This window comes from Podarcis tiliguerta, assembly GCF_965153285.1.
Source record: "Podarcis tiliguerta genome assembly, chromosome: 7".
NCBI classification, from domain to species: Eukaryota; Metazoa; Chordata; class Lepidosauria; order Squamata; family Lacertidae; genus Podarcis; species Podarcis tiliguerta.
Genome location: NC_139540.1, coordinates 47,608,034 through 47,634,973, shown reverse-complemented (window position 1 = coordinate 47,634,973; position 26,940 = coordinate 47,608,034). Strand labels below are relative to the sequence as shown.

Genomic DNA, 26,940 nt, shown 5'->3' with positions numbered 1-26,940 from the left:
AGATACTGGTGGTTTCCTCTCCTTACCTTCTCTCAGCGGAAGGGAGGCGGCTCTTTACAAGAAGCGCCGTCCTTTAAAGAAGATCCGAATTCCGCAGCCACCCCCTGCCGGTCAGCGGCGCCTGGAGTCTCAACCCCGCTCCGAAAGCCACGGCAAGAGTCAGGTTTTGACGACACCCCTTCTCTCCTCTCGCCCCCTCCCCTCAGCTCAGTCGCTCCCCTTTCCCTTGCCCCTCTCGCTCGCTCTCCCCCCACCCCCTCCGCTTTTCAAGCCCGTCAGAATGTCGGTTTGTGACTTTCCACGCGGATTGGCTGAAGCGCCGATCACGTGACCTGCAGAAGGGCACCAGAAACGGGTAGGCACGCGCCGCCGCCGTGAGCGTTAAAGAGAAAGGGGGGGGGGGAGGATTTAGAGGGCACGAGAGTAAGAGCCAACGTCATAATCACCCTCTTGTCAGAATTCCTCGGCATACCACATAAGAAATGCTACTTCCTCCCTAGTGTACCACGCAGATGTAAGGGAGAAAATAAAAGGAATAACGGGCCCTGACACGGTTAGAGGGCGGAGACAGAAAGCGAGTGCCTGGTGCGCATGCGCAACCGTCGTCTAGTTTTTCCTTCTCGGGTGGCGCTGCTGGAAATTTCTGGAAATACCAGCGGCGGTGGTCCGAAGAGGCAGGCTACGGGTAAGAGAAGGAACGCGCGGGTTAGGCTTCCTCGCTTGGGCCGAATGCGAACGGAGGCATCTTCGCCCCGGAGCCACTCCTACAGGTCACTCCCTTCCCCAGGGAAGGGCTTTCCGGCGGCGGTGGCGCAGTGAGTTTTCATAAACATCGAACGCGCATGCGCGGCTGGTGTGTGTGTGTGGCTCAACCGCATCCTAATAAAAGCGCGGAGGTTGGGGGGACAGCAGGACGCAGGGCTTTGCTCCCCTGTGAGGACTACAGTCTCACGGGGCTAACGCGTGGGGAACAAGGGCTTCTGCAAAGAGCACCGGTTCACGTTGCACGAGAACTGAATTAGCCTCCCCACCACTGCAGAGCGTGCAGCCGCTGTGACCGTTTTTTGTGGTGTGTGGTCTCAGTAAGCGATATGACGAGGTAGCTCCGCGTTGGAAACGCAAACCGGTTGGGAGTGGATAGTTGGTATTAGCTTAGTATAGCAGGGTAGCGCGTAGTACTTGTAGTACTATTCACGTCACTGGTTCTGACTAGGAAAAATAGCTGGAAACGTGAACTAGTGGTACAATTATACCCATTTGAGACACAAACTTGATAAAATACTAGATTAACTTTAAATATGATATATAGCGTTCTGGAGTAGTCCCCTTCACGTCCTACACGCAGACAGACACCTAGAAACTCGTGTGACAAGAGCCTGATCTCGTCAAGATGTCTTCTCCTCAGAACTACTACCAAGCAGCTGGACGAATGAGTTTTATTTCTTAAGAAAGTGGCTTTCATAAGAGTTTGTAGCTCAAGGCTTGTTATAATGATGTAAGGTTATATGATTAACCATCAAAAGCTGTCACGCATAGTACTAGACTTTGTGTTCTATGTAGTAGACTCACACTGGGGTTTGTTAGCTTTAGCTCGGCACCCTGATGGGAGTTGACAGATCTGGATAAATTCATGGGTGATGAAGCTATCAAGGACTAGGTTCAATAGCTATGTACTACCTCCACTGTCAAAAGGCTGCATGCCTTTTAATAGGCATTTGCTGCGACTTGCAGGTGAGGAGAAAGCTGTAGCACTCAGGTTATGCTTGTGGGCTTCGTGAACATCTGGTCAACAATATGTGAACACAGAGCTGGACTACATGGGGCTTTAGTCTGATGCAAGTCTTCTATCCTTATTATTTTAAAAAATAAATTTTGCAATATTTACAAAGCAGAGTGGGTGTGGTTAATTGACCATAAGAATTAGATTTAGTTTTTTGAGTCTCTCTGCTTTGGTTTAACATTCATATATTCAAGTTCATTTTGAACCAGGCTAAGATATTTGCCATAAGAAGTTTTATAAAACAAACTGGATACTGTGTATTGTCATCAGGATACTAGAAGACTACTGTTCCCAAACATACAGATGTTGTCATAAGCACAAGCCCGGTTTCACAGACCTTTAATACTGCATAAACCCATAAAAGGCATCAACAATAAGGCACATGTCGAGATGCGTAAAATTCTGGGATTGACATTCTGCAGTTCATAGTAGGTACAATTTACAATTTCCATTTGATTTGTGAAAATCAGAAATTAAAACATATTAAAGTTCTAAATTAAAAGTTTATTAAAGGTGATACTTTGTTGGAAAGGCAATTAACTGGTTATAGCTTTTCCATCCACGCATGCCAAATACGTATCAGAGTTTTAAGTCCTGGACTTTCCCCCCATCAAGTTAGTGACAGCCACTGCTAAAACATGATTAAATACAGTTGCTGTAAGGAATAGAAACATCTGTCTAACCTCACAAGACCAGCTTTTAGATGCTTTAAAAATAAATTTTGGGAGGATTGTGCAGAAGCAATCATGAATCTAAAGATAATCTCCTAACTTCTCTCCGTAGATTGCAATTCTAGTTCAAGAGTATACTGTGTATCTAGTAATTTAAGTAGGTTTAGCTGCATAACATACACATTTAAAGTTAAAACTTACTTTTTTTGTTTTTTTCACTACATGTAAGTGAACTTCATGAATGAAGTTCGGAGAGGAAAGGCGGAATGGTAATGTAGTCATTTCAAAATATTTTACTTTGAGGAGCGTACATTAAAATCTGCTTCAGATTACGCAGTATATTACCCTATCTGAGTTCTGGTTTCTTATATTAAACATCCCCCGTTGACAGCCTGATAACTCACAGCTCACTGTTATGAAGTATAGGTAAACGTACCCCTGACTGTAAGGTCCAGTCGCAGACGACTCGGGTTGCGTGCTCACCTCGCTCTGTAGGCCGACAGAGCCGGCATTTGTCCGTAGACAGTTCTGGGTCATGTGGCTAGTATGACTAAGCCGCTTCTCGTGAACCAGAGCAGCGCACAGAAACGCCGTTTACCTTCCCGCCGGAGCAGTACCTATTTATCTACTTGCACTTGACGTCCTTTCGAACTGCTAGGTGGGCAGGAGCTGGGACCGAACAACGGGAGCTCGAACCGCCAACCTTCCGATAGGTAAGCCCTAGGCTCTGTGGTTTAGACCACAGCGCCACCCGTGTCCCTAAGTATAGTTCTTAGCAAAACACTTTTAATATAATCAAAGACCAGGAAGTAACGATAAAATCTACCTTCTACGCTGAGACGGAGTGGTCTCCACATCATGTTAAGCTATCTAATTAGTGTACCACAAGTAGAGAGATGTTATGAATACCTAAACAATAGACCCTGAACAGATTCAGGTAACTTAAAGTGAAGACTGGCAAGGAATCTAAGGAATCTAATCTACAGGGATTAGAAAGATTCCCAATTTGTATACTATGAAAGTGAAAATATGCAAACTAGGGCTTAGGGCTTAGTTCTGTCTTTATGGAGTTTAAGAATTTGTAAGTTCTTATATCAAACTTAAGTTTTTTGTTAGATCAGCAACACAAAACCAATATTCAATGCTTATTCAATAGAATAAACTGCATTTACATTGGTATCTTGCTAAATTCTGCCAAATTGGACATAGTGAATTATATGAATGTTAGTGCTGTCAAATTGAATGTTAGTGCTGTTCATACGTTACGAGGATATCCCAAAATTACAGTTTGCAATAAATAGAAACTAGGTTTAATCTTGCCCTTGTTTCATTACAATTTGCATTCAGATTATTTTAGGACATTGTAAAGCACACACCTTAAACACAGTATTCTGTGTTAAATTCACAGGTCTTTGCATTAGTAGCCCTGAGGTTAATTATATGGCATTGAAAACATCTGTCCCCCTCAGTGTACCCAGTGGATAAGTCATATCTTCAAAATCACCTACACTGTGTGGGTACCTGAAACTTCTATCTGGTGCAACTATCTTTGGCTATTAAGGCCAGCGATGGGTAATTGTGGCCCTCTGGATGCTGCTGGGTTACAACTCGTATTATCCCTGAAACTGGCTTTTGCTGGCTATGGGTGATGAGGGTAGAAGTTCAACAATACCTGGAGGGCCACAGGTTAGCTATGTATATATTCCACTTGCACAGCAGTTTGGTCTCTGTTAATATCATATTTTCCCCACCCCCTTTCTACTCAATTTTTTTGACTGCTTGTTAGATTTATATAATTTATGTACCTAAAAATATCTATATTAAATAAAAGCTTTTTAAAGAGACTTTATTTTGTTCTTATTTTAATTTCAAATTTATGCAAAAATGATATAAAGTGTTGTGTTATCTGTGTTAGAATAGCCCTGGTTTGGGGATGATTCTTGCATTTTCCATTTGCATAAAACAAAATTAATAAATATTAGCAATAATAAAACTTGAATTTTAATCTCAGGTGAGTAACTATACTAAAGTAAAATTATTATACCAGACTGTAAGCAACTGAACTCATGTTTTCATCTGTATGCAGTTCAGATTTTATTTTCTGAAGTAGTTCCTTACAGCTAGAACAATAGTCTTAAAGGTCTGGCCGAACTCCAAAACCAGGTCCCTTGGGTGGTTCTGTCAGAGAAGTGAGACCACCAGCTGGCTCACAAGAGAAGCGCCCACTCCTGCAAAAAGAGAGAGCAATTAACTTATGCATTACTTCCATTGCACTACCCATCTTCAAGGGTAAACAGAAGTAGACTCATTTTCTTCAAACCTCTTTAGTTCTGGATATTTGTGAAAACATGAACCTAGTCGCAAGTTTAAAAACAAGTTCAAAAGCCAATGTATGCATGCTACTTTCTAAGCACAATTGTAGTTCTTGCATGCTCAACTTTATAGCTCCACTGAAGTAACTTGGGCTTACATCTGAGTATAGGATCAGGCTGTGTCTTGTAAACCAAAGACATAGGTTGAATTTTACAAGCTGAATGTTAGGAAAAAAACGTCAGTTGTTAAATTACTGTGTGTTTATTACATTTTTATCTTGCCGTTTTTCTGAGGACCCCCATATTATTCTCACAGCAACCCACTGAAATAGGTTAAGCATATATGGGACCAGCCCAGTCTTCCTGTGAGCGACATGGCTGAGCAGAGATTTGAATCTGGTTCTCTCTGGTCTTAGTCTAGCACTGTACCTCACTGGCATAACATTCTTCCTCTGTAGCAAGCATACAATCAAATAACAAAAGAAAGTGATGCGGCAAATACTGTTTCTCAAAAATAAAAATAATTTCGTGTCTGAGAGCATCACAATTTGACCATAACTTGCAAAATGATTGCCACAAATCAGTGGATCTGATTTATTTAGAGTGCTGTATAGCCACTGAAGGCACTTGATCTGAAATCTATGTAGTGTAAAACTAGCTTGAGCCTCCTGATTGTAAAGAAGTGAAGATGTAAGCCTGTCAAATAAACACTTGAATAAACACACAATTAAATTTAGAAGCAATCCCATCTCTCTGAAGTTTGGTCAAGACTCAATACTGCTGTGAATTCAGCTATTTCAATTAAATGTTTTGGCAACTGGGACACAGACCCTTAAAGTGTATAAACTTGAAGCATCATTGGAATAAAGGTTTATATTTGGTTTCCCATATCTATAGATATGTTTGCAACTTGCTGTGGAAAGAATATGTAATGCTAATTACATACAATGTTACTGTTCCCAATTTTCCTTAGTATTTATTATATGGTACAAATGAATAAAATACCTTGGTCCAGGTTTTGGAACTTTTCCAGCTTTTAGTTCATCAATTATGTCTTCTATGTCTTTTGTTGTCAGATCTTCCTGAAATGTGAAATAAGGAAAATATAAACATTTCCAGACATTTAAAAAAGTATGATAGCATTTTTTTGGGACTAAAAGTATCACTCTGTGGTAATTCTATTAACTCTTGAAAAAATGTAGGCATAATTATAGCTTTTAAGTGGGGCAGGTTTCCTGCTGTCTAGTAGATCCTACAATTTGTCAATATGGTTATGGGAACAAATGCTCACAGCAATACGCTACTGTCACACAGCAAACACGGAATACAAACTGGTTCAAATCTAGCTCATTTCCAATAAAAATAATTAACAATAAACTTATTTATGTGAGGAAACAACTTTTAGTACTATTAAAATAAAGAAAAAACAGGATAAGTTAAACTGGATAAACATAGTTTGATTACATTGGGTTATATCTGGTTACTCTGAATAGTAAACTCAGATGGTAAGCACCAAGAGGTATTGCAGAAGTACACTTTAAAGGGGTGGTACAGGACAACCCCTCTTCTAACAGCTCATTGAGGACTGAGCACACTCAGTATCTGGTGGGGTGTGTTTGGGGGAGGGAGGGGAGTGAAATGAGTTAACCTGCTAGCACTGTCCTCTTCCAGGATATCAGAACAGGAGCTCCCTAGTTATTTTAATCCACATATTTTGTTACAATTTTGGGGACTATTTTGCCGTGCAAATTCCAAAGCAAACCTAGTTAAGTGTCTCACTAGTACAGGACAGAATAAGTTGTGGCTAAGAGAGAGGGGCTTATGACAACCCTGCAATAAAGTCATACTGTATGCCGCAAATCAAGCTCAAGTGGTTATTACACTTCAGAGTTGTTCAGAGATATTACACCCTAGTGCAGGTTTGAGGATTGGGATGAAGCAAATAGTGTGTGCAAATCTGCAGTGATACCCATTTCTCTCATTGCAGATTGAGCTGATAAAAGATTTTACAACAACCCTGCAGGGTTGTTGCAGGCTGGGGACTGTGCTGAGAGAGAGAGAGATAGAGAAGCTTATGACAGCTCTGCCATATACAACTATTAATATTGCAGGTCAGAGGTGGGGCTGAAGTCGATTCATATTACCAGTCAAAAATTCTCCATACTTCTCAGGAGGAAGAAAAAGCCACTGCATGAACTGCTACTTCAGATCACCTTGCAGAGAGGAAGGTTTGTGTTCTGTTAACTTGCATGCAGACCAGCTGCACTTCATATTAAGGTTGGAGTCAAGTCCAGGAAGAGACTACTTTTTTGATGCTAGTGTTTGTGTATTCATCTCCCCAAAAGCCACAGGATCAGACAACGAATGGATACACTGCAACATTTTGATGGAGGGACCCACTTGTACTTACATAATAGTTATCATTTATTTGTACCATTGGTGCATTTACGCAAGCCCCCAAACATTCCACTTCAATCAGAGTGAAGAGTTTATCAGGTGTTGTTTCTCCAACTTTTATACCTAGGGACATAAGCAAAAACAAAGCATTAGAACCTTGCAGGCCTTTTCCCACTTGCCCTGGGAGACCGGGGCCCTGACTGACTCCAGCTAGAAAAGCTGAGGCTGCTGAACACTCTTGGGCTGGGGTATTGTTTAGGGGGAGGCTGTTGCTGTTATTTATATTTTTTTTAAAAAATATTTGTTTTAGATCTTATTAGGATTTATGTGGAAATTGTTTAATTTTGTTGTATGTTTATTGTTTATGACCACTTTTGTTGTTTGTAATTATGTATTTTTTCATGTTGTAAGCCACCTTGAGCATGGTTTGAACTATGGAAAGGAGGAATACAAATAAAATGATGTATGTCTGTAATTTCCTTAAATATAAACAAGGACAAAATGCATAGATTGTGTCTGTTTAGTTGGGAATCGTGTGCAAACAGGTGCTCTCTGTGTGATTCCCAGCCTGATCTAGCAGCAGGGGTTGCATTCAAACTTGCAAGACTATAAAGATCTGGCTGTTAGAGCAGGCTGGAGAATCTAGTTTTATAGTGCATGCACTGTTGAATAAGGACTAATATTTAACATTATAGCTGTTTTAGACCTTATAAAACTGAAAGCAGTTGGCTGCATTATATGAATGCCTGTGTGGCAGTGGCATCCTGCCAGGATGACAGCTACACCTCCACCACTGTAATATATTTAGTGAAGTGTCAGGATGTGAAAACTTAATGTTTCTCTCCGTTGTTGAACAGATCCATAAAGGTTGTACTTGTCTCATAACATTCAAAAGGTTACTGACCAAGGTGTGGTAGAGTGAGAGATGATGTCTGGTCAGACATGGACAAAGATCCAAGCTATAGAAACTATAGCATTAAAATAGCCACAGCCATTTTAAAGCAAATTAGGAGAGGGGCTGTTGAAAACAGTAGGCTCCCTTAATTTTTACGTTTACCTCCTTTTTTCAGCATTTCCTGAAACTTCAAGTTGTATATACTGTATAACCTGTTATTCAGAACAGACTGAAGTCCCCAGAAGAGAAGGGCATACAATTTCTACTTTTAATGTGGGCCTACGGTTATGCAGATAATTATCACTGCTGTTAAGCAGGCCTGCTCCTATGCTCTCATTTAAAGTGTGTTCAGTATCAGTTTAAAACACTGTTATTTGAAGTGATGAGGTTTTCACATTTTAGATTGATTCCAAACACTTTCTTTACTTTCATTTCCAGGAAGAAAAAGGTGTAGTAGCAGAGAAAATGACTATACATTAAAAGTGTTCTGGAGCCTTACCAAATCCTCTGTAAAAGGTAGTACAATGTAAATGAAGAACCCCACATAAGAGAAGTAAGCTATATATCTTACCAAGCTTCTTCTGAATGGCTTCTAATATGCTATCCGAGTCACACAGCATGCAAGGCGTAGTGGTGCAGATCTGAATATGGTATTTCCCAACGGGTTTACGATTATACATTGTATAAAAGGTTGCTACTTCATAAACTCTCATGGGAGGTATGTCTAGAATCTCAGCAACCTGTAACAATAAAAGACTGTTTTATTTTTTCAGGACATAAAATGAGCAGTTTCAACTAACACCAACATTTTGAAAAGCAATTATAATGCCAGCGATGATATGAATCCTTGTATTTCTTAACCAACAATTTTTCCCCACAAAATGTGATAGTAAATGTGCATTTTTTTCAAGCGTTTGTTCTTCCAAGATGGATTATTAACAAGGTTTATTGTTAATAATTATTAACAAGGTGTTATTGTTAATATAGTCCATGACCCAGTCTACAGTTACCATCAGCCCCAGCTAGGAGAGCCTTTGGGGTACGAATGATGGAATTTGAGTCCAACAACAATAGTAGATCCACAGGCCATGATTTAATCCCATGAACTCACTGGTAGAAATTATCAACAAATATTTTAAAGTGCTAGATTTGAGACTATTCAAAACCATTTTACAGACTATCAAAACTATTTACAGACTAGAAAATGTTCTACCACATAATTCAAAGCAGCACCAAAAAAACCACATCCCTGTTGTCCTATTCTGTCTTTTAGTATACCTATGAGTGCACTACCCCTGACCTGCATATAGTACATCAGGAACGTAGTTGGATAGGAACAGTCAGTGCACTTTTATTCAGATACAGAAGTCTTTTAGAAGATTTCTTCATGACACAACTTTATTAAAAATCCACACTATAGACAGTAAAGCTTTTAATAACTACTAGGGACGCGGGTGGCGCTGTAGGTAAAAGCCTCAGTGCCTAGGGTTTGCCGATCGAAAGGTCGGCGATTCGAATCCCCACGGCGGGGTGTGCTCCCGTTGTTTGGTCCCAGCGCCTGCCAACCTAGCAGTTCGAAAGCACTCCCGGGTGCAAGCAGATAAATAGGAACCGTTTATTAGCGGGAAGGTAAACGGCGTTTCCGTGTGCGGCTCTGGCTCGCCAGAGCAGCGATGTCACGCTGGCCACGTGACCCGGAAGTGTCTCCGGACAGCGCTGGCCCCCGGCCTCTTGAGTGAGATGGGCGCACAACCCTAGAGTCTGTCAAGACTGGCCCGTACGGGCAGGGGTACCTTTACCTTTACCTTTAGGGACGCGGGTGGCGCTGTGGGTAAAACCTCAGTGCCTAGGACTTGCCAATCGCATGGCCGGCGGTTCGAATCCTCACGGCGGGGTGCGCTCCCGTTGTTCGGTCCCAGCGCCTGCCAACCTAGCAGTTCGAAAGCACTCCTGGGTGCAAGTAGATAAATAGGGACCGCTTACTAGCGGGAAGGTAAACGGCGTTTCCGTGTGGAAACTTTGTCACGCTGGCCACGTGACCCGGAAGTGTCTGCGGACAGCGCTGGCTCCCGGCCTATAGAGTGAGATGAGCGCACAACCCTAGAGTCTGTCAAGACTGGCTCGTACGGGCAGGGGTACCTTTACCTTTACTACTTACACTGGTATAGCTTCTTTCACATAATGTCCTTTACATTTTGTACAAGACTAACCAACTATTATAAACAGTGTTATCCATGATTCATATGCAAAAATACACAATAATGATTACATACATACATACATACATACATACATACAACTGATCAAATAAACAACAGGGACATTCCAAAGGGCCTTAAGAAATCATGTACAATATTCCTTAACTCAAGACCAATAATCACATAAGCAAATGATTAAACAGATCAACTCTCATGCTCAAACAACTGTAAACTCAAACTCAGGTCTCACACTCAAAACATTTTTAAACCCTTAACTAATATCCACAAAAAACCTGCCTTAGTGAAATATTGAATATAGGCAAGCTATATAAGCCAAAAGTTGGCCTATCTGATATTCTGTTCTCTTAATCTACACATCAATCTCTGACTTTTGTCTTCTGGGTTTCTGGGGTTTTCCTGTTGTTATTCTGTCTTTCACAGCTACAATAAACCTACCACTAAGATTATGGACCGGTCATTTCTTCATCAGAGGGCAAACGGGCAAATTTAGCAGGAGATCAAATACTTTCCCCCCTCACTGTAAATACGATAGCTTAGCTACCAGGATATATTCCCCAACATCTGTTGTACCAGTCTGTGATGGACTGGATGTTGATGGAGCTCCAGTTCCCTTTGTATGGGATTCTGGATGCAGCTAATAAGCACCCATTTCCAAATGTCATGTTTTACTGACACATCCAAGTAATTAAACAACAACAACAACAACTTGTAGCAGAACTCTGTATACCAGAAACCTATTCTTTTGGTCTTTAATCATTCTCAAACATTTTTTTGCCCAGTCGCATTCCCACCAAAGAGGATAAAACCACCCTCCTCTTTTTGGTATTTGCAGAAGGTGTCTGGGTAATTACTATTTTATGTAGTTTTGCAAGAGTAATATACCATTGGGGCCATGCATATACAGTGGTACCATGGGATGCAAATGGGATCCGTTCTGGAGCCCCATTCGCATCCTGAACATAACGTAAGACGTAATAGCATGTCTGCACGTGCGCAGGTCGCGTTTTGCCGCTTCCGCGCATGCGCGCAACATCATTTTGACCGTCTACGCATGCGTGAGCGGTGAAACCTGAAAGTAACGCGCTCCGTTACTTCCGGTTGCCACAGAACGCAACCAGAAAGCACTCAACCTAAAGCGTATTTATCCCGAGGTATGATTGTAAAACGGTTCTTGCTTGTTCCCATATTTAACAAAAACTTACAAACCAATGGCCGAAGCTTTTCCTACACTTTCATCAGAACATTTTCACCAATATTTTGAGCCCACTTGAAAATGTATTCCTTGACCTGTTCCTCCTCTGTACCATAATTTAACAATAACTGATGAACTTCAATATAAGCTTCTCAAACACTGCCATATCTTTTTGTTGATCATTATATCTAAGAATGTGTTTGAAAATATCTAAACCATGGAGGGTCTGCCTCCTGAAATAATGAAGTACCTTATTCATCGCTGATATAGGTAGCCATCCATGCTGTCTTTGGGCTAAATCCAGGACTGACATCACTGCTCCAGATTTGTGTCCCTCTGGATAGTTGCTTACTATTGCCTCTATTCGCTGTTAAAGAAAATAAGCATTACAATAGCAAAAAAAATCAGTTTTCTGTAAAGATACAGTCTATCAAGTATCATGACATACCTTATAGTTTTCAGGTGTGAAATCAAACTGAGTATTTGGGTTGTTTTCAGGAGTATCTCTGTGCTGTACAAACAAAATAATGAAACAATTACACATATTTACAATATAAAGCAGAGGTTCTACTGTACCGTTGAGTGAAAATGTAGATACGAGTCTTTGAAATAAAGCCAAATAGAAGCACCAGTTTGTACAATCTATAAAGCAACAACGGTATCAAAGTTACAATTATGACCCATGAAAAGTTCCTGCTGAAACAGGTTAACTTCCAGGTTAACAGTACCACCATTACTGCAGAACAGATGCATTATTCCAACACCCAAATAAACAGAAATAATTAAAGCTTTTGAACTCATATGGAGTTACTCAAATACATTCTCTCTCAATAAAATCTCATCTTCATTAATATAAAAAGGAGAGATATTATCAATGTAGTCTTACATTTGCTGAGAAAAATGGATTGTGATATTACTGTGGAGGACAAGTGATAAAAAAGACAATAAAAACCACATTTCTCAATTTTCAGTTACATCTGCTTTAGTTGTACATACAAATTGCTTACCACAAACAAAGCTCCACCACCACCATTGCGTACAGCTGTTGCATGAAGAGAGCGAATCTGTGCCACCTACAAAGCACATTTTATAGAAGGTAAGCATCTGTTTTAAAGTTACATCTTACATATACAGCACCACATTGAAAAAAAAGCAGGGAATACCAGAGAAACCAATATTTAACCCACCTGAAAAAAGTTTTGTGTCTGCCCATCCCTTCTGCTCCTAAACAACTTATATAATTCATGATGGCGGTACCAACTGGAAGCTCAGAGCAAAAGATGATGGGCATGATTTTAGCCTGCCTGTGACCCTCCTATGAGAACCGCCTCAAATACTTCTTTTCCACAGGAACTACAAAACCACAGTAAAGTTTGCTTGTGCATCAGTTTTCGAAGCTTTATTGCCCTCAGCCATTATATTAATCCACTGTCTCACACCAATATACTTGATTACTCCTCCAGTAATTCTGATCTAACAGCATGCTTATCTAACAACTAAGTGGTCTGCTTCATAGAAAACTACCAAAGTGTGCTGCAGCACTAAAGAAGGCACATTACTTGAATCACTGAAATTACTATAAACAATACCCAAATAAAGTGCAGTAGTAGGAAAATATTGCAAATCAATGTGCTAAGAGGTCATAGAGAAGGAAACAGGAAAAGAAGTACAGTATATGCTTGGGCAGGTCTTGGGCAAGAGGCAATTTTACCATGCAAAGATAATGAAGCAAGTGTACAATAACTAATATGAACAGATTATCAATGCCCATTACTGTACAGCTATTGCCAAACATAGAACTTAATAAGAAGCTATCTTCAGGCTTCTGGCTAAGCAACCAAAATGAACCTGAATTTATCTTGGAATACCTATTTGCCACTATATACTCTCTCCTAGCGGTTGTCTTGAGAAATAGTCTGGTAGCACACTGCTGCAAGAATTGAGGTGTGTGTTGATATACCTTTTCAAGTTTACAAACGAGAAGGAACAGCAGTTGTATGCATTTGAACAGCATGGTGCATCGCTGTGAGATAACAGAACACTTCCCTAAACTGCTGCCTAACTTTAGAGAAGGGACGATAAACACGGGCTAAAAATAGCTACATCCGTATTCCAACCCTGCCTCCCACAAACTTAGTTGCAGGAGGTAAAAAACCACAAGTGTTTAGAAACAAATAGGCAATCAATTTTTTTTCTGCAGGGGCACCAGAATCTGTTGCTCATCTAAAAACTACTGTTTGTGCAGAGATTACCGTATTTTTCGCCCTATAGGACGCACTTTTTCCCCTCCAAAAATGAAGGGGAAATCTGGGTGCGTCCTATGGGGCGAATGCAGGCTTCGCGGACCTCTCCGCAAACAGCAGGAGCGCTCCCGCTGCTGGCGGAGAGGTGCCTGCATGCTGAAGCCTGCGCGTGCTGAGCTCAGCGCGCCCAGGCTTCGCGGACCTCTCCGCTAGCAGCGGGAGCGCTCCCGCTGCTGGCGGAGAGGTGCCTGCATGCCGAAGCCTGCGCGCGCTGAGCTCAGCGCGCCCAGGCTTCGCGGACCTCTCCGCTAGCAGCGGGAGCGCTCCCGCTGCTGGCGGAGAGGTGCCTGCATGCCGAAGCCTGCGCGCGCTGAGCTCAGCGCGCCCAGGCTTCGCGGACCTCTCCGCTAGCAGCGGGAGCGCTCCCGCTGCTGGCGGAGAGGTGCCTGCATGCGGAAGCCTGCGCGCGCTGAGCTCAGCGCGCCCAGGCTTCGCGGACCTCTCCGCTAGCAGCGGGAGCGCTCCCGCTGCTGGCGGAGAGGTGCCTGCATGCGGAAGCCTGCGCGCGCTGAGCTCAGCGCGCCCAGGCTTCGCGGACCTCTCCGCTAGCAGCGGGAGCGCTCCCGCTGCTGGCGGAGAGGTGCCTGCATGCCGAAGCCTGCGCGCGCTGAGCTCAGCGCGTCCAGGCTTCGCGGACCTCTCCGCTAGCAGCGGGAGCCAGCACTGGGCTCCCACGGCTTGCAGAGAGCTGCCTGTTTGGGGGCTGGGGTCGGGGGAAGCTCGGGCTTCCCCAACCCCGCGCCTGGGGGGAAAATAATTTTTTTCCTTTATTTCCCCCCCAAAAAACTAGGTGCGCCTTATGGGACGGTGCGTCCTATAGGGCGAAAAATACAGTAATTCTTCAAACGGCACATAGTTCAAACTGTGGTATTCACTACCACATGATGTAGTGACATGTTAACTCCAATTTAATTACTTTAAAAGGGAATTAGACAAATGATTGAAATAAGACTATCAATGGCTACTACTTATGATGGCTATTTGCCTAGTTCAGAGACAATATGCCTCTGAATACCACTTGTTAGGGACGGCGATTGCCTTGGGGTCCTGCTTTCCATTGGCATTTGGCTGTCCATTGTGGGGAAAAGGATGCTGAACTAGACAAGCCTTTGATCTGATCCATCAGGGCTCTTACGTGACTGGTGCCAAAACAAATTTTAAATTTAAATTAAATGGAATGTTTTCTTATTAAAGTATAATCCTAGAATCATAGAATTGTAGTGTTGGAAGCGGCCACAGGGATCAACCTGCAATGCAAGAATCTTTCGCCGAACGTGGGGCTCAAACTCACAACCCTGGGATTAAGAGTTTCATGCTCTACTGACCTATATTATTCATTTATATACAGAAATTTGTATGCACATACAAATATTAATATGCTTCATGAAAACAGCTAAAGAAAGTTGTATGCAAACTCTACTATTTAAAGTAACTCTTTAAAAAGGAACGAGACTGTTCCTTTGATTAAAAATATATTCAAAATGCACTGGAAATTCATCAATCTTGCAACTGTCTCAATGCTCTTGTGGCAATTTCTATAACTGTTTTCAATCCCTTTTTGCCTGCAATTAGGGAACTCCTTTTCCATGCTCAGAAATACACATTGTACTCTTCTCTCATCACCCTCCTGTCAAAAACATGTATTTACTTAAAAACCAAAGTTGCACAACAGTCCAAGTTATTGTATATTTTATGCTGTTCATCTCAGCAGTAGCCCCTGCTATGGAATACCAATTCCAGTCATTGTGCTTTCTATTCACTAGCTATCTCTTAGGTATAACACAGGACTCCTGCCATCATTTGGCTCACCCAGGGCTTGTGTTGCTGGTCTGTTTGGCAACCTTTGTCTGTGGTCAGAGGGAAAAAACCAAGAACGATAAAGCAGTGCAGCAGAAGGTCTGGGCAACTAAACTGACAACAAAGGAGGGTAGTGCCGGTGATGAAACAGGCATGGCAGATACAGACCTACATGTTTAAATGGGGCCTGCCACGGAATCTATCTAAAGCCGGAATCGATTTAAAGTGCTTCCTAGGACCCCACCACTTGTGAGGCTCCAAAACCAAGTGCAAAGGCCCAGCAGATAAAAGAGCTCATATGCTCACCCAACCTGCGCTTCCAATTCTCTATCCACAACTTTATCAAGATATGACAGGATTAGGAGTTTGGTCTAACGCTGTCACTTGCAGTAGTTTGAACGTTCCCAAGACCTAACTTCACGTTACAGGCGAAAAATGTGTAACGCAACCCTTACGGTCGCTCCTGCTGAAGAACATCCATTCCAAAAAAAAAAGAGGGTGGCATTCAGGAGATGAAGAAGACGGCGGCGGCATTTGTCCTTTCCCATCTACCTGCCTCCCCCCGGTCCGCAGCCCATTCCCTCTCCTCGTATGGTTTATTTTTCTTTTATAAGGCTTATTCCCAGGAAAGCATGGACCGTAAAGCAACCCCGCTCCCGACCAAACCCTCCGCCCAGCCCTTGTCCACCCCTCCCGCCATCTCCGCTTCTCCGCCGCAGAGGCTGCTAGGCTCGTCGGGAGCGGGGCAGGAACCGAATCAAGCTCCTCCCTTTCCCCTTCCCCCCGAGGAAGGCGATGGCCGCCTCCATGCCCTTGGCCGCTACTGCCCTCCACCGACACTGCCGGGGACGCCCGACCAGCGCGCCGGACGAAGCAGCGTTTCCCTCAACCCCACCGGCCCTCCTTACCGAACGCGCGAAGGCGGCCCGAAAAGGAGCGGACAGCAACATGGCGGCGCTCAGCCGCGGCTCCTCGGCGCCGCCGCCGCTGCCGGCAGACAAATGGAAAAGTTCTCCTTCTCGAGGAGACGCTGCTGCTGCTACGCGCTCGGCGCCGCGCACGCAGTCGCAGTGCGAGCCGCAGGCTGATCTGCGCATGCGCGCGCGACCCCGCCGCCTGCCGGAGATTGTGGACGCGCGTCCAGACGAGGAGGAGGAGGAGGAGGAAAATAGTTAGGCGATGGGTTTCGAAAGGCAGCCCGATCGCGTTATGGAATGCTAACGGAAAAACATGTGTTTTTTAAGCCAGAATGTGCCAAACTTCAAAACTAGCTATATTTAGACCACAGGTGTAAATGTATTTATTTGTCCAGGTCTTTCGAACCCGATGGTTCTTAGTTTTCATGATAGATGTCATCATGTCAGATTTTATTCTGTTTTATTTTATTTTACTGTATATATTGTATGCTGTGCCTCCAAGGAGCGCATCACAGCTGTTGGTGTCACTGTGGCAGCAGCAGAAAGCAGGTGATGCATTCCTTGGAGGACAGATCTGCTGCTCCTGTGGATTTGATCCTGCCACCTGGGGCGGTCGCCTCACCTTGCTTCATGGGTGGGCCAGTCCTAAAATTAATAATGGCTTGCCTTCAAAGTAGTGCCCATTAAAAAGAGTATGCACTGTACTATATTGCTGAAAAAGTCATTGTATCTCTGCCCTCTCCAAGATAAGGTTGACTCAGTTCTAGGTCTCACCTAGAGCTGTTGGGAGTTTGGTCACATACTTAGAGTGTGGTAATGAACAGGAGTTCTGTCTTTTTTCTCATCTGATCATCCAACATGCAGTTTATCTCCTGTCCCTATTCCATAATTCCCACACCATGCTCTGGTACCACCATTTTTTAATGGGTGCTACTATGCAGCATTTGGCTGTGGGTGGCTGTTACTTGTAGCGAAGAACTATCTCATCATATGCCATGTACAAAATGTGGTGCTTACCACCATTATCAGTTGTTACTGTTAAAAGCTGCTTGTATACATATCCCGTTTCTGGAATTTAAATCCATTGCTATTCATCCTGTTTTTTCTCTGTTTGCTCTGAAAACCACATGAATTCCAAAAAACTTTACAGCAGTTACAGGGGCCTTGTCACTCAGCTGGCACCAGCAGGGTGTACTTTGACAGTTACTGGTATGGATATAGGCTTCTACTTCTTAATTTAGAAAAAGTGTAGCCTACTGAGACCAGAATTTAGATAACAACGACAACAACTTATTATTTATACCCCACCCATCTGGCTGGGTTTCCCCAGCCACTCTGGGCGGCTTCCAACAGAATATTAAAATACAATAACCTATTAAACATTAAAAGCTTCCCTAAACAAGGCTGCCTTCAAATGTCTTCTAAAAGTCTGGTAGTTGTTTTTCCTCTTTGACATCTGGTGGGAGGGCATTCCACAGGGCGGGTGCCACTACCAAAAAGGCCCTCTGCCTGGTTCCCTGTAACTTGGCTTCTCGCAGCAAGGGAGCCGCCAGAAGGCCCTCAGCACTGAACCTCAGTGTCCAGGCAGAACGATGGGGGTGGAGACGCTCCTTCAGGTATACTGGACTGAGGCCATTTAGGGCTTTAAAGGTCAGCACCAACACTTTGAATTGTGCTCGGAAACGTACTGGGAGCCAGTGTAGGTCTTTCAAGACCGGTGTTATATGGTCTCGGCGGCCGCTCCCAGTCACCAGTCTAGCTGCCGCATTCTGGATTAGTTGTAGTTTCCGGATCACCTTCAAAGGTAGCCTCACATAGAGCTCATTGCAGTAGTCCAAGTGAGAGATAACTAGAGCATGCAGCACTCTGGCAAGACAGTCCGCGGGCAGGTAGGGTCTCACCCTGCGTACCAGATGGAGCTGATAAACAGCCGTCCTGGACACAGAAATGACCTGCACCTCCATGGACAGCTGTGAGTCCAGAATGACTCCCAGGCTGCGTACCTGGTCCTTTAGTTACCCCATTCAGGACCAGGGAATCCTCCACATCTGTCTGCCTCCTGTCCCCCCAAAACAGTACAGTGGTACCTCCGGTTTTTGACAGAGGCAAAGGCATAAAGAGGTGTGAAACACAGGTTGTAGATCTACTTACAAGAATAACAAACAAAGCTCCTCTGTGACCCAAGTAACTGATCAACTAGATCAGCTTTTTTGTGGGAATTAACTAAAACTGAGTTTCCCACTGTCCCTTCATGAATAGATAAGAAAAATTCCAGCAGCATCATGTATCCTCTAATAGAAGATTAAAATGGTTTTCTATTTTCTGATGGAGGAGGAGTGCTTTGTTCTAGGTCCGGAAAACATCCAAAATAGTGCTGTTACTTGCTGCCACCTCCTGGATATATAAAATATTTCTCTTACTCTCTTACAGCGTACATGAAGCTCAATTAATTCTCCATACAGTCCTGTGCATAGAATTCTGACAATAAACCCTTGAGCATCAGAGATTCAAATAATCATATATTTGTATAGATTTTAATCACATATTCAGATGTTTGTTTAAATTTGTGTACGCAGTCCATGGAGGGTAGTGTCCTAAAAACTAGATGGCAATCACAAATTAGGGAGAGATAAAATGCACAATTGTTTAAAAAAAACCGTCCCCTAATAGTGTAACACCTAGCTGCCAAGTGATGTCCCATTACAGAAGAAACTCAGTGCAAATATTTTGGTACTGTCTAAGGGGGAAAGGATTATATTTTAGGGGCAGGCACACTCTCTACATTCAAAAAGACTATAGAGTCGCTGTTATTAAGAACTTTGAGAAGGTGCTCTTTAAGAGGCTTTCATCTATTTTTAACATGCTAAATGCAAAGCATTCTTTTCCCTACTAATATGTCAATGAACTCATTGACATCCATAGGGAAGATCCAATACCTGGCAAGATAGTGGAGGACATTTTGAGTGACTTCTTAAAGACACGCGAAATATCTTTTCACTATCTTGCCAGGGATAAGCAAAATGGATCCGCAGTTGCTTTTACCTATGCCTGTGACCAACAGTATTAAACACTGCTCAAATTTCTAATAATAGTATCAAATGGGTGCAATTTTCTTTTCCATCTCCCTGCACAAGTCATCACCAGGGCTACAAGCAAAGCCTGTATATCACAAAGGAGTGTCGAGTCCTTTAAGATGTACTGGAAGAAAACACAGGTTGCACTTATAAAGGCCAACATTGTTCATCTGGAATAGCTATAAGAAGCAGAGTGAAGACATTTCAAATGATTGTATGGATCTTCCCAATGTTCACTGACCTTTAAATGCTTACAAGGCGGACATGACAGCCTAGCAGGAGGGATTTAGCAAGCTTATTTTTGATGTGTGCACCCTTTCATTATCAGTTAAAGTTCATTCAAGCTGTGTATTGTTAAGCCCTTTACCTACTGGTATATGTTGTATGTTGCAAAAAATCTGTTTTAAACCATTTTAGAATTTGGCTTAAGTTGGGAAGAAGAATCCTGTTAAGCTGAACATTAACACCCAACTACTGTAAGCCTAGTGGGACGTGGGTGGCGCTGTGGGTTAAACCACAGAGCCTAGGACTTGCCGATCAGAAGATCGATGGTTTGAATCCCCGTGACGGGGTGAGCTCCGGTTGCTCGGTCCCTGCTCCTGCCAACCTAGCAGTTCGAAAGCACATCAGAGTGCAAGTAGATAAATAGGTACCGCTCCGGCGGGAAGGTAAACGGCGTTTCCGTGCACTGCTCTGGTTCGCCAGAAGCAGCTTAGTCATGCTGGCCACATAACCCAGAAGCTGTATGCCGGCTCCCTCGGCCAATAAAGCAAGATGAGCACTGCAACCCCAGAGTCGGCCATGACTGCAGCTAATGGTCAGGGGTCCCTTTACCTTTACTGTATGCCTATTTTATATTTGTTTTTATTAAGAAGCAATCATATTCCATTTTTAAACATTTTGTTCCAACATCTCTCCCAAGTTAAAATAGCCATGCAACCAAATATTTTTGAAACTAGATGACCAGTATGCTTCATCCCAAGTGAACAGGTTTTATCATCAGGTTTAAAACCCATGTGATACTAGGTTATTTCTTTTGAATCCTCCACTAAGGCATAACACTGGCATCTCTGAGTACAAAAAGGAGGTATACACTTTATTTCCGTTAACTTCATATATTGCTTGAAAATAATATGAACCAACCAGGACAAGGTGATCATGATGAGACCCGTTTTTGTGTGCCTTCCCCTGGAGGGGGGCAGCACAAGAATGGGCCTTTTTTGCAGTGACTCCCCACTTGTGGAATGCTCTCCCCTGGGAAGTTTGCCTGGTGCCTTCATTATGTATCTTTCAGTGCCAGGCAAAAACGTTTTTCTATAACCAGGCCTTTGACTGATTAACATTCTATGGCTTTCTAAATGTTTTTGTGGTTTTTTTTGTTTATTGTGTATTTTGTATTCTCATTTTGTATTTTTGTGTTGTGAACTGCCCTGCAATCTTTATAGGTCAAAACCAGCACTTTGAATTGGGTCCAGAAGCCTGCAGACAGCCAATGTCACCTGAAACTTGCCAATAGTTGGGCATCAGCATTCCGCACTCACTGAAGCTTCTGAACCATTTTCAAGGTGGGAGTAAGAAAATGGAACGGAAAATTCTGGACATGACAATTCTAAATTAAATGTTTGAACTGCAAGATGGTTTATTGTCTATGATTGAGGAATATGCCACTAGAGGCTCAATAAATACTAAATGATGCTCAATAAACTAATAGAGTCCTGTAAATTTCTCTATGAAAAAAGTGGAGGAAAGCAAAACAGTCAATGAGCCATGATTTCCCCCAGCGCTTCTGAACTGGAACCCTTGCCTTCCCATCTGGTTATGTTCCTCCTAGAAAGGCAGTTGCTGTTGGGAAAGGGACTGCAATCATCAGGGATAATGTTGAAGAAATGAAAATTGAGCCTGCAGACTCTGCTGATTCACCGTCTTCTGTTGACTCGAGTTCATCTTGCCCTTCACTGCTTATTGCCTTCACCACAAAATTGACTTCCAAATCCCCCTCCTACTACTTCATCAATTCTTTGTGCTGCACAACCTGGCTTGACTTGTTTTTCATGCTTCTTTGGTTGGTTTGTTTATTATGTAGTGTAATGATGTCGATCATTTTATTATTTCAAGCTAATGCAGTGGAATTTTCCCAGTAGAGATGGAAATTGTGTTACAAATACACACACACACTGTCTTTCACACAACACAACATAATTTTTATATTATTTGTCATCTTTTCTATATATATATTTAACTTCGGGAAATGTTTTGTTTCCTGGTAAAAATATTGCAAAGTAGCATTAGGATAATGTTTAGGGTTTTTTTTAAAAAAAAACAACAACAGTTGGGGTGAGCATGTTCTGAGTCAGGAATACACTGGAAGTTTCCCCCACAATAATTGTTCAGATTGTTATATGAACACTTGGCTTACAAACTGCTTTTCAGTGAAGGATTAGGCTCATATAGCAGCACCTGGGTGCATAGGATTGTGCTATAAATCATCTATACCAGGGGCACACATGGCTGTGTGCAGTGTATACACACAGTGAAAAAGGCAGGCGTCTCACACATTACATCACCATTCTTCAGAACTCTGTTCATGTTTCACTGCATCCTAGTCAGTACCAGTAGGTGGCAGTGTTGTAGCCACTTGCTAAATAAACCTAAGTATAATCTTTACCCTTCAACCTTCCCTGCAGTCAGAAGAGGGTTTATGAAAGTTGCCTAATATGAAAGCAATATTTTCTTGAAACATGTACTAGGCAAACACATCCCTTGGTGATGGGAAATCACAACTGCTGTTAAGTGCATCAATAAATATGAATGTGCAGGCTTGTGGGCTGTGCCCTAAATTACCGTATTTTTTGCTCTATAAGACTCACTTTTTCCCTCCTAAAAATTAAGGGAAAATGTGTGTGCATCTTATGGAGCGAATGCAGGCTGCGCAGCTATCTCAGAAGCCAGAACAGCAAGAGGGATTGCTACTTTCATTGCGCAGCGATCCCTCTTGCTGTTCTGGCTTCTGAGATTCAGAATATTTTTTTTCTTGTTTTCCTCCCCCAAAAACGAGGTGCGTCTTGTGGTCTGGTGCGCCTTATAGAGCAAAAAATACGGTAGTTGGTCTGTGCTTGTAAATTTGCGTTGGTTTACTTCAAAACTTTTTAAAGTGACTGGTGGAGCAGTCCTATATACATGTTCTCAGGAACACATCCTACTGAGTTCAGCCAGAACTTACTCCTAAGTGTGTATGAGGATAGCAGCCTGGATCTCCTTTTATAGGACAGTAATGCACTAAACTACCTACTTCCATTTGCTAAGTGTAGTTAGCGGTTCTTTTTTCTACACATGCTACATACATATGTGGCTTCCATCTAGGGTGTGCATTCCTCAAGTCTTCCAGAGCAACTCCAGATGCACCACACGGATTTGCACAATTTTCATTTTTTCAAGGTATTTCATAGGTTCATTCATTTGCCTCATACCAAGGCATCACATGGAAATGACTGTCTCAGCAACTGCAGTGGCTAGCTATGTGCAGCCATGCCTCAAGATCCATCTTTTGCCCTCTTCCTCACCCTTTAGCTCTGGGTAAAGACCAGTGCTACACTGCTGACTCCAGTGTAGTAAAGAGAAGTGAAAGAAGAACTCCTGCTAATGAACTTCACATCTAAAAAATCTCCATCTTTAGAGCAGTGCCTTCTTTTTGCAACAAAGGAACAAACAATTCTCTGCTCAGGGTTGAATGTGTGGTATTAATTCAGTGTTAAACTATCATGGAGAGCAGTAGAATGGTGAGCCTTTATTCATAATGTTCCGAATCTGGATTGGTGACCTACAGAAAGCCTGCGTTTCATATCGCTGCTTTTTTATGTGACACGAGGCAGGGAAACAATAGAAACAGGGATGATTAGCAACGCCAAGGGATTGCAGACAGATTCCAGGTGCACATTCTGCTGAAACACCGGTCCACTAGCAAAATTAATTAGATCAGGGGTTAACCATTCAGCTGAGACATAATAATTTTTAATTTAATTGGTAAGTTCACTTGCACACATGGCTAGGGAGATTCATTAGGCACTGGAGCATATGCAAAGCTGAGCAGTACAAATGAAGAGCCTGTCTGCTACATTTGCATAAATACACATCTTAGTTTTCCCTGAATGGTTCAAAGGCGTTCGTATTCTTTGTAATTGTCAAGAAATCCTCCTCCATCCCCATTTGATTTTTTTGAGGTTTTATGTGTGTGACTTACAGATTGTTGGGTAGGGATGCTGGCTCGGGGGAGAGCACATGACACAGACATCACAGGATGAGCCCCCCTGGCATTTCCAGTTAAAAGGTTCAAGTAGCAGGTGATGTGGAAAACCTCTGCCTGTAACCCCAGAGAGAGGCTGCCACTGTCAAATTAGAGAGTACAGTGGTACATTGGGTTACATAAGCTTCAGGTTACATACGCTTCATGTTACAGACTCCGCTAACCCAGAAATAGTATCTCAGGTTAAGAACTTTGCTTCAGGATGAGAACAGAAATCGTGCTCCGGCAGTGCCAGTGCAGCAGCAGCGGGAGGCCCCATTAGCTAAAGTGGTGCTTCAGGTTAAGAACAGTTTCAGTGTGAGAGCCAGTGTGGTGTAGTGGTTAAGAGCGGTAGTCTTGTAATCTGGGAAACCGGGTTCGCGTCTCCACTCCTCCACATGCAGCTGCTGGGTGACCTTGGGCTAGTCACACTTCTCTGATGTCTCTCAGCCCCACTCACCTCACAGAGTGTTCGTTGTGGGGGAGGAAGGGAAAGGAGAATGTTAGCCACTTTGAGACTCCTTAAAGGGAGTGAAAGGCGGGATATCAAATCCAAACTCTTCTTCTTCTTCTTCTTCTTCTTCTTCTTCTTCTTCTTCTTCTTCTTCTTCAGGTTAAGAACGGACCTCCTGAACGAATTAAGTACTTAACCCGAGGTACCACTGTACTGGTCTAGATGGAGAAATTCAACCTGGTATATGTCAGCATCCTACGTTCCCTAATTGTTTAGTGTACCCATATCCAGTGCTTTTTTTCTGGTGGTACTCAATGGATCACAGTGCCAGCACTCACCCCCAAATCTTGGCTTCTAAAGCAAGCATGTGGGGGTGGGGTGCTCCTTTTCTCCCACGTCCATGGCAGTGTGTCCCTTGGCACTGCCAGTCCCAGTGGCAGCGCTACTTCCTTGTCCTTGTCCTGTGGCGACACAGCTACAGGAAGCTGCCAGGCGGCTGCTGCACCTCCCGCCACTTGGTCAGCTCCAAGGCTGGCAGAAAGATTCTTGGTGGGCAGCACCAAGAAGACTCTGGATTCCTCAAAGACCTCATGGTTGGCACACAGGTGGAAGGCCACATTTCCCAGCAGCAGTTAGCGCAGCACCAGGCACTCAATGGGCACCCACCCCACACTGAGCCCAGCCCACAGTGTGCCAGTCAGCCAAGAGTTGTACTTCATGGTGAGTTCTGGCACCTTTTTTTCTAGACAAAAGGCGCTGCCCATATACAATGGTATAAGACAGCTTCCAATGTTCTCTAGGTTTTTTTTAGTGTTGATGTTTCTCCCGCTTATTGCCAAGTCTTTGAGATGGCGGTTAAATTCAAATGCCGGTGTTTGTCAAACGCCAACTCAGAATTAAGAAAACCCCAAATCCTAAGCATGCTGCAGTTCTAGAAGAGAAAGCAAGAGGAGGAGGGGAAAGAACGTGAGGTGGACCAAACTGAAATGAAATGTGACAAGACCGCATCTGAACTTCATCTGCTGACTCCAGTGCAGTAAAGGGAAGTGAAGGAAGAACTCCTGCTAATGAACTTCACATCTAAAAAATCAGGGACAGTGAGATAGAGGGACCTACGTCACTATTCATGCAGATTCCAAGATACAGTACATGCTTAGATTACATTGGGGCTTGGTCACACTGCACAACCAACGTGGAGACTAAACTCTTGTACTACCTACACAATTATTGTTGTTGTTGTTTGTATACCACCCTTCATCTGAGGATCCCAGAGCAGTTCACAACAGAAAAATACAAATGAGAATACAGTACATACATGGTAAACAACAACAACAACTCCTCAATAACCCCCTATCCTACAAACACATGTAAAAAGACATAGAAAGCTAATCAGCTGAATGCCTGGCGCAAGAGAGATGTTTTTGCCTGGTATGTAACGAAGTTTGTCAGCATTAAATACCGGTAGTTCTCCAACTTCGCACCCATCAAAAACTACTTGTAAGGAATAAATTGGCAGGTTGCATGTTAAAAACAATATGTTTACCAATCTGAACTGTATTAGCATAAAGGAAAAAGTCGGTTGCACCAAGGTCAGTTTTCAAATCACACTGCTGTGAATAGTGTTGTAGCCAGAGAGAGAGCATTCATAGAAAAATCTCAGCTGCACTCACATTTCAGAAATACTCTGTTTAGGTTCTTAAGTTAACAGTGCAATTGTTTTCTTCCTCAACAGTGTTTTGTTTTTGTTTTACTGCAGTGGCTTTTCAAATTCAGACAATCCAAATCTTGTTGCTATGGCAGCATTAGAAATCCATAGTTAAAGTCCACTTAAAAGGGATAAATGTTCTATTTATTTTGCTTCTGTTTCCCAAGCTAATATGTGACCAAAGTATATCTTGCAAGGTTATAGGTAATCACTTTTTAAAGAAGGAACACACACAGTCAAAAGGATTAGACTGAGGAAAAGGCCCATGATTCACAACATTCTAAGTATATAGAGTTGGTCTTCATCTTCAGGATGTCTCAGACAGGACCCCATCTCCTTGTCCTCTTCCCTCCATTCTCACTAAAAATGCTTTCCAATCCTGGAGTTTTCACATTGCCTCATGTTACCCAAGTTGTGGCTTCTATTACTTTCCCCAAGCACCAGGACAACAAGGAGGGAAAATGTATGCTTAGAACATATATCATGTGAGCTGCAATTGCCTCCAAGTTAAATAAACAAAAACAAACAAACAAACAAAAAAAAACTACACAGAAATGCAATTTCACACATACCTGTAAAAGTGCTTGTGAGCCTTTGAAAGGGTTTCTGCATAAGAGGTTCACTCAGGCTTCAAGTATACTTGCACCAACCAGCTAATACTTTTCTGTAAGAAAAAACAGGCTTTTCAGTTCTGCAAGTTGGGGGAAAGGGCCATAGGGGAAACAGCTTGTCCAATCCACTCCTAGCAGAGAGAGAGAGAGCAAGAGAGAGCGAGAACACATGTTGCTTCTACCAGGCAAGAGAGAACCAAAGGGTAATAATGGTGTGGAGGAAAAGAGTAGATGATTGCCTAATGTTGGGAAGAAACTTCAGCCGCTAGTTTCAGGCAATACAGGCATATGTTGTGCATGAATTTATCATTCCTTCTGTCTGTGTGAGATCAGG

At 42.9% G+C, this 26,940-nt stretch overlaps 2 protein-coding genes and 1 long non-coding RNA gene across 8 annotated transcripts in view; 1 reads left to right on the top strand and 2 right to left on the bottom strand.

Annotated features, from left to right (window-relative positions):
* ANKRD12 (ankyrin repeat domain 12) overlaps positions 1-4,368 on the bottom strand; it is a 53,883-nt gene extending 49,515 nt beyond the window's left edge. For 2 of the 6 annotated variants that reach the window (XM_083449992.1, XM_083449994.1), the window contains exon 1: positions 27-308. The gene's annotated coding sequence lies outside the window, so the exon portion shown is untranslated. Of the gene's footprint in view, positions 1-26 lie in introns of all 6 variants that reach the window. The other 4 variants (XM_083449989.1, XM_083449991.1, XM_083449988.1 and 1 more) reach the window with 4 other exon arrangements.
* On the top strand, positions 2,631-8,965 carry LOC310681994. Its single transcript, XR_014513704.1, has 2 exons — positions 2,631-2,720; positions 6,751-8,965. It is a non-coding gene; the product is annotated as an uncharacterized lncRNA (long non-coding RNA).
* NDUFV2 (NADH:ubiquinone oxidoreductase core subunit V2) lies at positions 4,521-16,678 on the bottom strand. Its single transcript, XM_083450234.1, has 8 exons — positions 16,475-16,678; positions 12,474-12,539; positions 11,915-11,977; positions 11,717-11,833; positions 8,627-8,795; positions 7,174-7,283; positions 5,769-5,845; positions 4,521-4,679 (listed from the first exon to the last, which is right to left on the bottom strand). The coding sequence occupies exons 1-8, from the start codon at positions 16,661-16,663 to the stop codon at positions 4,586-4,588; spliced, it is 885 nt and encodes a 294-aa protein (XP_083306360.1). The 5' UTR covers positions 16,664-16,678; the 3' UTR covers positions 4,521-4,585.
* Between the last annotated feature and the right edge of the window lie 10,262 nt (positions 16,679-26,940).